General features: G+C 38.9%; 1 protein-coding gene across 2 annotated transcripts in view; it reads left to right on the forward strand.

Annotated features, from left to right (window-relative positions):
* IDUA (alpha-L-iduronidase) overlaps window positions 1–13578 on the forward strand; it is a 46046-nt gene that overhangs the window by 20440 nt on the left and 12028 nt on the right. For both annotated transcript variants that reach the window (XM_036403660.1, XM_036403662.1), the window contains exons 3-5: window positions 11825–11907; window positions 12502–12609; window positions 13261–13356. In XM_036403660.1, the coding sequence (XP_036259553.1) occupies window positions 11825–11907; window positions 12502–12609; window positions 13261–13356 (287 nt within the window). The remainder of the gene's footprint in view (window positions 1–11824; window positions 11908–12501; window positions 12610–13260; window positions 13357–13578) is intronic.

The raw sequence follows: 13578 nt of genomic DNA on the forward strand, positions 1-13578 counted from the left end.
TCACTCTTACCAAAATCCTGTTGCTTGCTTCTTTGTTATGGAAGGTCTTGTCAACCACTCCTATCACTTTCCCCTTTGCTAAAGTAGCTCCTAGAAAAAAAGGGATGCAGTAGTACACTTTTTCTGCATAACAAATTTTGCACACTGGTCACAAAGATAGTGTGTTTCTTTGGTTTTGTGCTCTACAGTATAGAAGATTTCACTGCTTCTATTAATTCAATTTTAGCCTTGAGGTATTTCTTCATTAAAAATAAAATGACTTAAACTAAAGTCTCTCATATTCATCCATCCTTTCATCCATTTTATTATCTAATTCTTAGAACCTAGAGTTATCTTGTCTAGTGACCTCCAAAAACGCGTGTGCCATCTGCTTCAGTACCTAAGTAAACTTTTTCTCCTTTTCAACTCCTGTCCAATATTTGGAAACTCTGTTACTTCTGGTATTTGCAATCTTGGAATTTGCAGAATAATTGGGGTTTGCCCATTTCACAATTTTTTTGATAGAGACCCGTCTGCATTTCTCTCCAACAGCACTTTTCCCAATATCAGGCTCCTAAGAGAAAGGAGGATATTATTCTATCATTATCACTTGACCCCTTCCATATAAAGTTGGCTATAACTTTGTTTTGCCTCAAGCTAGCCTAAAAATAGCGCTTTTTGAAATCTAAAAGAAAGAAACTTCAAATAATTATTCTGAACATTTTTTTTGGTACAGCACAGTGCCAGTGAGGCTAAATGTCTCTGGACAGAACAGTTTCACTTGGGAAAAAACTGACAAAATGAAGCAATCTCTCATTCTGTCTGTAGAAATTTTGAAAATTATGTAATTTTGACAGAACTGTGTTTTATGATGAACAATTTTACTTTCCATACAAAAATACTGACAGCAGAATGTTCGTTAATGGATTATGGAGATGAGAGTTCATACTCCATTACATGAAGTCATTAATCAAGGCTTCAGTCCAGCAATAATTCTGAGTGGGCTGCTCCTGGCATCCTGGTTGAATTCTACTGACACTAACACTCAGTTCTAAAAGTGCTGTCTTTTCTTGTGAGCTGCTGAGTAGTGAAACAGTGGTAAATGGCAAAAACAGCCAAAAGAGATACTACAGTGAAACACCTATCTCTAAGAATAGGGACTACAGTAGAAAAGAATGATGATCACTGACCATTAATTTTGAGTCTACAGGTGATTTTTGTTTGTATGACTTACTGTTTATCTCTATGAACAGAAGCACAGTTTCAATTGGTTTAAAAACGGTAAAGGGTTAAAAGCAGAATTGAACAAAAGTATTTATGAAATAAATGATGGAAAAACAAAATATATTTGACATTTTGGACACATTTACTTGAGGATTTTCAGATGATCTCAGAAAAATTCGTGGCATTGCTATGTACAATTCATATCTAGTAACCTAACTGTTAAAAAAATTAATGCTAAATGAGTCACATACAGACAGTTAATCTCAGAATCATAGTTAAAAGTGTTTGTTTACTGGGTCATGGTCAATAATATAAAATCTTCAAAAGTACATAGTCCATATGTAATAACCACGTTTTCCTTTTGTGCAAGTGTTGGAAGTTCAGAAATTCAGTGAATTAAAAAAACTATTAAGCCTAATGCCTACATTGTTTAAAATGCCCTCAAGCCTCAATTACTCTGTAATTTACCTTTATGTCATAGCAAGCAGGTGATGTGCCTAAAACCCAACATTTGGTTGCATTATAACAGGAAAGATGGGCACACTGAAAGTAAGCATCCACTCCCTTCCAATCCACTATGCGCTGCACTCCATATTCCTTCTCTAGCTGTGACAAGTGCCTGGTGCAGCTGAAAATGGTGTATATATGCGGAGAGTCATGTTATTGATTTTTTTTTTAATGAAAAAATCTGTAGTTCCTGTTGTACAGTTTCCAGGAGAAACTGAGATCTGCAAGATTGAATGCAGATTTGTATATTCAAAATTGAGGAAGGCTGTCATTCAGCATGCAAGCCCCTTTCTATTTCCCACTACAAACACACAGCAAATGGATTAGCACTTACCAAAGGCACAAAGTAGCTGCAGTAGTTCCACAACCGTTCTTGTATCAGCACCCAGTAGCACAGTACCTCAGGATCACAGCTTTCTGTAAGAATAGATTAGAAATTGTATCATGATATAGTGCAGGCATTTCCAATTGGGTATTGCTCTCATAATGCTTGCAGTGAGATAATATAAATAAACACTAGCACCTGAAAAATCTTTGTCCTGTAGAGTGTAATCACAGATAAAAGATAAACTTTAAATCGTTACATTACAGAAGCTGGTAACCTCTGACTTCTTACTCATCTCTGCTATTCTGCTGTAATACAGCTGGTTACACTGTGTGGAGTCCTGATAAAGCTTTTTGCAGTCTTTTTAACTAGGGTTTTCAGGGGTTTTATATACTAACTTCAATTAGATGAAAAAATACTTTTAATGTGTTAAATAAGATTACGAAGTATGTGGAACTTTCCTTACACTTAGTGCTTAGTTGTCAATGGTCTCTAATCAAGATTTGTCCTTTGAAAAAGCATTTTTATTGAAATAAATCATGAAGGGGGTCTAGCTGATAAATCTTATCTATATATAGGAAGAATTTACATAGATCAGCTGACATTGTGTGTAAAATGTCTGGGCTTTCCTGCCTTCTAAGAAAAACTCCTGTTGTTTCATCCCCAGACAGCCAGAACTGTAGCACTAGAGCCTGTCTATTCATGAAGATGAATATTACTACTGATATTTATATATCACAGAGGCAGATTTAAAGTAGCAAGGATTGTCTGGACTTCTGAAGCTTGTTCACCCATTCCTTGAAATTATATGTAATCTTAACTGGATATTGAAAACCGGCTTCTGGGTGCAAAGATAGATGATTTCTTACTTCATTGTGAAGTAAATTTTCATGTTTCATAAACACAGAATTTAATGCATCTTTATATTGAAAGGGGAGATATTTTTTGTATTAGTGGAAGTTTTTCAGGATGGGGGAGGAATGGAGGAAAAAGAGTAATACATTAACATGAAGATCATAGAATGTAAGACCTATCCATACTGTATTTAATAATACACCACTAGTCTAAATTGTAATGCCAAACCCAGGTTCAAAATAGAGTTGTCAGATCTCAGTTTGTAGAGACTTAGAGACTTTTAAGTTTGTATCTCATAAAAAACTATCTATAGATGCAACTGGCTAGTTTTACCTCCTTAATTGTAAGAGGTTTAATATGTTTTATATTCAAGAGTGAAGAACAGACACTGGTATGCCATGTAAAAAGCTGCACTCTCCAGATTGTCTTACAGTGGTCATTTGTCAGTTCTGAAGTACACAGAAACCACTCATCACAAAAATTCTTCAGGATTAAGAACAAGACATGGAAGGCATATTCATTGTGCCTTTTCACCGTCAGAAGTTATTAAACACTAGTAAGTTAAAAAATAAACTTGGTATCAATTTGCAAACAAGTGACATATTCAAGTTAGATATAAAGTGGCCCATGGGAAATCAAGGATCGATAGAGAAAGACACACCTGAAACTACATCTGATAAGCAAAATAGATCCAGCAGCTGTGGGACTTCATCAGACACCATGTGCTATCTGTATTTTAGATTGTAAAAGAAGTACATCAGCTGAGAAATCTAGCTGCAAATCTTCACACCTTCAGTTTTTATTTACCTCCATGTTTTTCTTTTCTTAGACTGTTTGTTTGTCCATTTATGTGCTCCTTAGTACACATATTGACAAGTGGAAAAAAGTTTTCAGAATGGAAAAAGTTAAAATATTGGGTAAAAATAGTACATTGTGCATTAATGCAAAATTTCAGGTCTAATTACAGTATGTACATGACCAAGCAAAGTGCTTGCAAGAGCACACTAAGTAAAGCACTACTGAATTTGGTTCTTGTTGCATATTTGGCAGCAGGGAGGGCAGTAATTCCCTCTCAGTGTTATGATTTACACAACAGTAAATAAGCTATTTTCCATTATATAGTTGAAGTCACATACTTTTGGACTGTATTTTCTTGTACAGCTAGCAGGCAAAATAATAGATGGAGCATAAACAGCAAATATAAGATGTGATCATGAAGAGATGATAATAGCAGAGCTGTGAAAGGAAAACAGGAAGTCAAATATGTGTCATGGAGGCTTATTTCAGAAGGTGCAGTATTGTGTGTACTTGAATTAGAATGCTGGATGCATACAGAGAACTGTTCTATCACTGCTTGAAGAAAAGTTCAGTGACAACTTTCCCAGGCAGTGCCAAAAGGAGTTATTTGGTTAAAGTAAGCTAGTTTTAGCATTTGATCATGTTTTCTCCTCCTCATGCATCTTCAGGTTTCAGTATTGATTTAGTCTCCTGTCACCTCATTTCAAAACTTTTGCTTACAGATGACTTTATTTGGAGTTTGATCATCAAGGGCAGCATCAAACCACTGAACATTTTGCTGATTAATCAGTTTCATACATCATACTCAATCAGAAAGGTATCCTCTAGAAGTCAGCTCACATACAGTGACTGAACCTTTCAGTCACTTGCAAACCCTTTAAATTTGTAGTGAAGAATCAGCTGAAAAGCATTTTCTGCTTTATTCACTTTATTATTTAATAGCTCCCTTTGCAAATAAATGTGAACATAGCAAACCTGAACAAGGGATCACAAGGTCTCATCACACTGAATTGTCCATGCCTAGGTGATCTGATTGGCTATGTTCACATGTCTAGAGAGGTCAGATTCTAAAACAGCATATACCTTTGCCTAAATTGCTTCTACGGCCTGTTTCCCCTTTTACATCTGGAATTTGTTTTAAAGGGGAAGAGGGGTGTGGGGGGGAGAAGAGACACAACAGTCTTAACAATATTTTCCGAGGCTAACTCACCTCGGCACAGGAAGCTCTTGGTGCTTTGTCTGCCTCTCTCTTCCCCCCATACACAGCACGCTGACTGCTGAAAGAAGGACTGAGACTATGCTCACAAAAGCAGGCTGAGTAAGAAATGGAAAATCATAGGCTGTGATTAGCATCAGCTTGAAAACATCCATTGTTTGCTTGCAATTCTGTGGCTGTGAATTTCAGCCAGATCACAGCAAGGATTTTTTGAGTTGCTTTGCAAGGTGAAGCTCAAACACTGCTGATTTCAAAGAGCAGAGATGCTTATTAAGATGCTGTATAAATGAAAGTCAATTCTATTTTTATGTTTTTAAAAAAATAGAAAGATTCAGCTGAATGCACAGCCTCATGGCTGGCTTGTAGAAGAGGCAGTGATTTCCAGTAAATAACAGCTGATGAATTCTCCATTTTTGAAGCGGTTTATTCCTAAGCTACAAGGATTCATACCCATCCTTCTTTTTGCGCATGTACCACGCTGGTTGGTTGTGTGGATGGATTAACTGTGACAAGCTGTGACATCAGCAAAGGCTGGATGCTGCCTGGCTCTGTGATTTTGTAATGCATCCTCCCGTTCCTGCTGGGCTGACTCATTCCCGTTATAGGGTGACTGAATTGTGCGAAGTGTGGGCCAGCACCGACTGAAGTGTTGGGCATTGTGCTTCTGTGCAGAGGCTGTGCCTTAATTGTAAAGCAGGCAGATTTTCCAACTCTGCTTACACAAATCATAGTGCTGAGAAGCAAATGCAGAAAAATATTAATGCTAATCAATAGGCACAGAAGTGATAAAATATATGGGTTATATTTAGTGTGGGTGTGATAGTCTTTGGACTTTAAAGAAGCCTCTTGATTTAGGTTTTTAGTCAGCAAGGTGTGTGAAAAGAACAGGCTGTGTTTTGCTTGGGGACCACCAGGGAGGAAGAATCAGTGTTCATCAGCCTGAATACTATCAAGTTATCATGGTTATTTTGGATTATGGATATTTTGTGAACAGGAGCCAATTTACTTTACCTGTAATGATCATAGGATGCGAGAGCAAGTTGAGCAAGAGCAGGGTAGAACCAGTTCTAGTGTGAATGAGTACTATATTGTTAGCTTCCACTCAATTCAGGAGGGGGAAGTGTTGTTTTTAATAACCCAGGAGTGTACTGATTTCTTAGTTATTAACGATCTTGTACTTAAACCTGAAATACCACAGTAGGGTTTTTGGTTGACACTGACTAGACCTGAGGAAAACTGCTGTGAATTCAGCCTCTGGAAAGGTGAATGTTAATGAGGGCTATTCAGCCCTTTGTATAGTCAGAGGTAACATTTCAGTAGTGCTCACAGTCCCTTAGGATCTGCTTTTAAGGTCCAGAGGTTTCTTAAGTATTCAACAGAACAAGAAGCTTATGTAGACAATTGGTGGGTTTGGAGCAAACAAAGTCCTTGTAGAAACCTGACCTTTAAACTGGCTTCATTTCATTCCTCATAGCTGCAAAAGTAATTAGAAAAACTAAGGAGGCAGGATCCTTTTGTGTTGTAAGAGGCACTTCGGAGGGCTACAATTTCCCCTCCAAAAAAAAAATTAACTTGCTGACATTTTCTGTCCAGAGCTTTTGACCTTCATCTTGTAGATGCTCTCCTCTTCAGCTTACATGCTTCCTTGTCCATTTAACAGCCTGTTCTGGCTAAAAGCAAGACAGGTACTTCTGAAGATCATTCCTTCTGGAGTACCTTGTAGCAGCAAGAATTTGAAATGGCATAGATTACTGTTGTTTGTTCCCCCAACAGTTACTGTTGTGGAAACCCTTAGAAGTTTATTGTTTGCTTGCAGTGAACAGCTTGATTTTGAACACTAATGTCCTTTCCAGGGTAGATGGACTCCTGTGTGTGTTCTGGAGTTTTACAATCCCTAGAATGGCATCATGGATTCTAGAAAAGTGGATAGCAATTTCTTGGGACACTATCTACAGACTCTCCTTATAGTAGTCACTTAATTCAAGAGTTGTTTTCACTTCATTTAGTCCTGAGAGGGGGAATTTAATTATCATGCATATTTACCCTCATCAGGAACAACGGTGATGGTGTTACCATTGGTCCACATCCTGGACCTGGACACTGCGGACAAGAGTGTATGATTGTAGGAACCCCCTTACAAGGGTGGGCAAAGATGGTCTGGCACAGCTAAGGATCTTTACCAGATGAATATGTGGTATGTAATATGATCATTATCTCAGCAGAGGTCCTAGATACTGCCATAGCAGGGCGGTTTCTTAGACTGCACTGTTGTTTTTCTAAGATTGTAACACAGAAAGCCTTCAATGGAGAAAGGGGGTTTTTAGGAGACTCCTTCATGGAGTCCACTTTCCAGGTGTGAGGTTGGCCAATAGCCTGCTGAAAAATTTTACAGGTGTGAGTTGCATCTTTCCTCTGGTAACACCTTGTGCCAGTTTTCTGTCCCTGCTTCTTGACTACATTTGCAACTAGGTGAGCAGTCTTTACAAGTAGAGGCCCCCAGTGAGGATGTCAGCAGGCTATGCTGCTGTGGGAATGGTGTTAGCCAGCCACTATGTCCAATCTGCCCAAAGACAGGCTGTTCTCAGATACTTACGAAAGTAAGCCAGATTATGTCAGCTTTTGGTGTGTGTGGTAGCTGTGTTTGCGAGAATGTCAGGGTGAGGATGAGTACTATTCTAGTATATTGGTATTTCCCAGCCATCCTTAATCCTAGGCTCTCTTCAACAGACTATCTCTGTTGATGGTTACCCTACATGGTACATTTTTATTCCTAAGCAGGCTGTGACCTACTGACAGGAGTCAGCCACAAGGCTTCCTATCCCAGGAGATTTAATTCAGTACATTACAATAAAGTCTGATAAAGTTAGCTTGACGTGTTATCAGAGATTCAGTACTTGACTGAAGATCACCTGGAATGGAAACACTCCCTGCCTGTGGTTTTTGTTCTCTCTTTTCTGTAGATAAGATATTTGGTCCAATGTCTGTGTGTGCACATATTTTCCAGGGCATGCAACTATACTCCTGGACAGGATCAATGCAGGTCAGAAGAGAAGCAACAGATGCTGGACACGGGAGGGAAGCAATAGCTGTAGGCCAAGGAGTAGTATCTGAAGCTGTGCTAGCTGTAGCAGATCTGGCTGTAATGCAAGGTGTTGACAGCTAGAGCTATCTTACCTCTGCCTTCCCAAGAGATTAAGTTTGTGAATGACAGTAAGCTGAAAGTCACATGGATAAGAAGCGCAATGTGAGTATTTTAAAACACTTTTGCAAGCTGTCCAGTGCTACCTATGCATCTGAAAAGAATTTCCCTCCATACTTGAAAAAACGTTTCTTCAGTAATAAGATGTAGTGGAAAGATGTTAAGATAGGCCTGTAGCCTTTGATTCAGCAAAGAATTCCCCATGAAGCAGACCTTTCCAAGGAAGGGAGCAACCAGATTTTGTGACAGCCAGCAGACACTGCTCTGTACTCATCACTGCTCTTCATATTTACAGTGTGAATGTTGCTCCTAAGAGACAGCACATGGGTCTGGAATGGAGACCATGATACAGAATGGAAAGGTTCCTCACCAGCAGGCAACAGTCTCTGGAATACAGCAGCCTCAGGCCTGGTGCTTCTATGGGCATTGGTGCCAGGATGCCAGTAAATTTGCTTTAGTGTAGTTGTTTATAATGACTGAAGATGAAGAAGGTCTATCTGGCAAGCTTCCTGGAAAAATCCCTGCTGAGGAACAGTTGAAAGCCAGGCACAGACAGGATAGTGATTGCTGCTTGACATTGAAAATACCTGACAGCAAACAATGAACAATCATAGTCTTGCAAGCACTCAGAAGAGATGATGAGTACATAACCTTCTGAGTGCTTGTAAATGAAGGCAGTTGTGTCTAGAAACCATGACAGAAGGATTGGAAGAGCAGGCAAGAAATGTGAGCTTGCAACCAAGAGCCCAATCATAGGTACATCATGTTCCACCAACAGTTTAGATGGAGAAAGATGCTTTGAACAGCTTTGGCCATGGATTTATCCTCCGCCACTGATTAATTCTTGACCACGAATTTACCTTGTCATGTGCCTGTAACAGGTTTGATCTGTTCTTCAGTGTCCTAAAATTGTCTTCAGAGCACTCCTGGCAAGGGCCTGGCAGCTGGGCCAATCTTGTCCATGCAGAACATTTGTAAATAGTACCAGTTTCTGTGCCTCAAGTGCAACAGTCAGCATGGCTTCCAATCACTACATGCAGGCAACCCTGCAACCCAGATTCTAGTGGTACTGTATCTGCTGTAAAAAAATGCATCAATCTCACATCAGGAGTGTAGTACAGGTAAGGGTACGGTCAAAATCTGAGCAAGTGTCAATCCTGTCAGTCAAGTAATCATTTTATTAATGGGAGCATATTGTCTGGTTCACTTGGTAGGAAGAAGAGATCCTTATAAAGTGGCAGATCAGCCAAAGAACATAAGAGGTGCCTCTACATCTATATGCATAACAAAAGATCTTGTGTATCATCACTCAGTCATGTTTGGCAATGGCATTCTGTTTTAAATGGTGCAATTGGAAAAATGTAAATTTCCTGGGATCTTAAGTGTACAGGCATCAAATACAAGGTTTTATTTATGGTTATATTTTATACGCTTATTTATGGTTATATTTTCAAATAATACTGTGTAGACCTTAGACTGAAGCCAAGAAGACCCTGTTTTCTTTGCTTTTGTCTGTATGGCATTATTAACCTTTTACAAGACAGTGTAGTTAATAATTCTTATGCATACTGACTGTAAGTGTGCATGTAAGCAAATTATTCAATAGAACACAGGGTACATCTGGAAATAGTTAATGGATCTGAGGGAGCAGAGCTAGTTTTAGCAAAAAAAAAAGTCTTTGAACTTTGGAAGAGGACTTTTTTTTCAAACCGCTGTCTAAGCAAAACAAACCCAGGTTCCAAATGGCCGTTCTTTAGTTCAACAGTGACTTTTAAAATACTTTAAAGAATGCTAAAGCAAATAAATTTCTTTCTACTATTTGCTTCTTTTACAGCTGTGCCATTTGACTTGGGCAGGAACCCTAAGCCCATCAGTGACTGCATACATGACAGTTTTTGTCATGGGGGTGGGACATACTCTAAAAAGAAAAAAATCTGCTGCAGATCTTTGGTAAAAGAGTGTGACCAAGCTGGGGCTAAGATTGTGTGCCATGTTACATAACACATGGAGCTGGCTTAGTGGATATGGTCTATATTACAGTTACTTTGCCTGCCTTTCTTCCTCTTCTAGATCCTGGTCAGAGATTTGTCTTCGTATTGCACAGTTCACTAGGCAATTCTGTCAGCGCTTCTTAATTCTCTGAGAATTTGGAACTGCATTTACATATGCACTAAAACCTTTCCTTGACAAGAAAGCACAGAGAAAGAGCCTCCATCAAAGAGGCTCAGGAGAAGTACAGAAAGAAGCATGAAGTACAGAAAGAAGCAAGTTGTCACTCTGAACACAGAGCCCAGCACTGATTTAAGAGCTCTGCTGATGGCCCTCTTCTCATGTCTAACCCTGTTTGCTTGTCATGCTATGCTAGTACTGATCAGTTGCAAGAAGTGTGATTGTCTCTCCCCCTTCCATCATACCAGCAGCATTGCATTTATAGTTCACTAGTATAGCTTTCCACCCAAGCAAAGGCAAAGTGCCTAGGAAAGAGCAGGCAACACTTCAGGAGAGGTGGTCAGGCTGCACTGTACCAGAGAAATTTGTTGTAGTGCCTTGGCATGGTTGGAGAAATCAGCTTTGAGAGGGGTTGCCAAGGCTTCACTCAGTGTCGCTGTGTGACCAGGGCTGGACTTATGTCAAGGGTGCTTAAAAAGCCTTTTGCTCAGGTCATACTGAGGCCAGAATTTGGCCACCAGGCCATGGCTGTTTCTTAGGCCAAACAGCAGTAAGTCACACTAACAGAATGTTCTCAACAGAAGTTCATTGTTAATTCTTATTTGGCACTTCATACTGGCAAAAATTCTTCATCCCTTTCAGATTTCAGTTAAATCAGGCCATAAGTTCAGAAGTTGTGGAAAATTGACCTGCATAGTACCTTATATTTTTTTCTACTGGATGCCAGGCAAGAAAAGCCCTTCAGGAATTTAAAGCAAATCTTCTAGTTTATCACATATAAATTGCAAATGCCATTTTTCATCCCCTGGATAAAAGAATTCCGGTGTTCCCATCCATATGCGTGTCCACATTTTGGTACCTGTGTTCCTGCAAGATTCCTTGACACAAAGGAATGCATCATAGGGTGTTGAGTCTTTGAATGCATTTATTCAAAGCTGGATGAAAGATTTGCAGCCCAAGATCCTGGGAGTGCAGGAGAAATATTAAACAAATGCTTACAATGAGGTAAAAATTACAGACATCTTGTGCATAAATTCAGCATTCTTTGAAAGATGCAAAGTTATTTTTCATCTGGACCTAAATCCATAAGGAGTGCTGCTAAGTAATCTATATTCTATACTGCAGATTCAGAGTACCTTAAGACAAACTGCATATGAGGGAGCGTGAAAAGAGCTGGCCTAGCAGTGGGTAATCCAATGGAAACTGAAAAAACAGCTTAAGCCAAAAAAAACCAAATCTATGTAAAATTTGCTTCAGCAGAGAGCTAAAAATCTAATATTCTGTGAAAAAACATAATTCAGCAAGCAGACCCATATATTACATTGTTTCTATTGCTGCTGAAATAGGTAAAGGGCATGGATTAGTCAAGAGACATGCTTATGGTGAACACCTGTGATCACTTTAGAGGAAGGAAGTTTGTGTACAATTCCAAGAACCCCAGTCTTACGCAGATTTTGAGAAGAAAGCCATCAAACTCATTATCTACTTACCTAAGTCCTATCTTTGCTATAGTATTTACACTTGTGGTTTTTTTATTGCCTTTTTTCTTCAGAGTGGTGAATGGCAAACTTAACTACGATTTTACTGCCTTGGATAACCTTATGGATCGGCTGTGGGAAAATAAGCTGATTCCAGGTAAGGGCAGCTCCCTGCCTGCACAGCTTGATATATCTGTTCATCCATATTGTACAATCATTAGAATATTCTTAGAAAGCTTTTCCAAAGCTGGTTTTGATAAAAGATTTCATTATTTACCTATTTGCCTTTACATCATGTCCCAGTGTGAGCAAAATGATATTATAGCAATTAAGACAACACAATTGGTTTTAGGTTGCCTTTGAAGGCAGTTTCAGATGGTTGTACTTGTAAATGAGATCTCTTGAAGAGAATATTGTACCCATTGACAGATACCTAAAAGGGCCAGAGAAGCAGATACTCCAGGTATAACTTCCCATAAATTTATGCAAACATCCACTGTTTTAAGTTTCCTCTGAGCCCTGCATTTATGTTGACAACTAATAGCTTGACTACTATAGTCACTGACAAGTAACAAGTAAACAACCTCAAATCTGAAATATATCTGGTGGGAATATGTGGAAACAGAAGAGAAACCATTTAATGATGCTTCTTCATTAACAAGTTTGTTTCAGATGATGTGATAACCCTTCATTAATAAAAATCAGATAGCATTCACAAAAAAAGGAGACTTATTTCTTATGTCTCTTTTAGGATTTGAATTGATGGGAAATCCATCAGGATATTTTTTAGATTTTGAAGATAAAGAACATGTGGTACAGTGGAGAAACTTAATTACTGTTCTGGCAAGGAGATACATAGGTAAGTTAAAGAAAGAAAAGCATTGTTATTTGTTCTGTTGTAGTCCTTTCTAGCTACTTCAGAAAGTTCTGTGTGTTGTGAGCAATTTCTAGACCCAGGATTTCAACACAAAACCAGAAAACAAACATGCCAGAACAGACCATGGAGACCATAGGATAATAGTCTCTCTTTTTACTGATCCATGGCCAACATCCAGAATGAATAGAGTGTTCTGTGTAGAACGTTTGGCCTGCCTTGAAGGACTGACCTTTAACCTTGTTATATTGTTGTGGTTGTAAAATACCAGCTTTCACTGGAGCATGATAACCTGAACACTTCTCGTATGCCAGCTTCAAATATTTCTAACACGGCAGAAGGCTCAACCTGAATTAAGGGTAGGTGAGTGCCCTAATCACAAAGCTGTAAGTCATCTCCCTCTCACCTTGCATCTTTTTCAAATATTGCTGCATTTCATCAAAAATGAGAGATCGTTTTGAAACTCACAAATTACATTTACCTCATTATTAAAAATAATGAGGGAAATTATCTACTGATAGTTCTGGGTGCTGAGCCTCACCTGCAGCCTGAACTAATAGTATTGTCTTTGTAAGTCACTTATTGATAGTATTGTCTGGATATGCAGCTCACTGATAAATGAGGCCTCTCCTACAGATAGGTATGGATTGGAGCATGTTGCTAAATGGAATTTTGAGACCTGGAATGAACCAGACCACCACGACTTTGACAATGTGTCTATGACAGTAAAAGGTGAGCATGTTTTGGAGCATTTTGGAGTGTGGTGAAGTGAGACAGGTGTATGGGGTGAGCAGAGGGGTGACAGTGAGATGTAATGTATACTGACAAAGTAAGGTAGACAGCAGTGATAAGGAATGTGACAGGTACGTCAAATCTGTTTTGCTAAGGTCATGTTACTGGCTACACTTTATTCCCTGCTTGGGTATCAGGGGTTGTGACACAGAAAAAACAAAA

The sequence above is a fragment of the Molothrus ater genome, chromosome Z (assembly GCF_012460135.2).
Source record: "Molothrus ater isolate BHLD 08-10-18 breed brown headed cowbird chromosome Z, BPBGC_Mater_1.1, whole genome shotgun sequence".
Classification (NCBI taxonomy): domain Eukaryota; kingdom Metazoa; phylum Chordata; class Aves; order Passeriformes; family Icteridae; genus Molothrus; species Molothrus ater.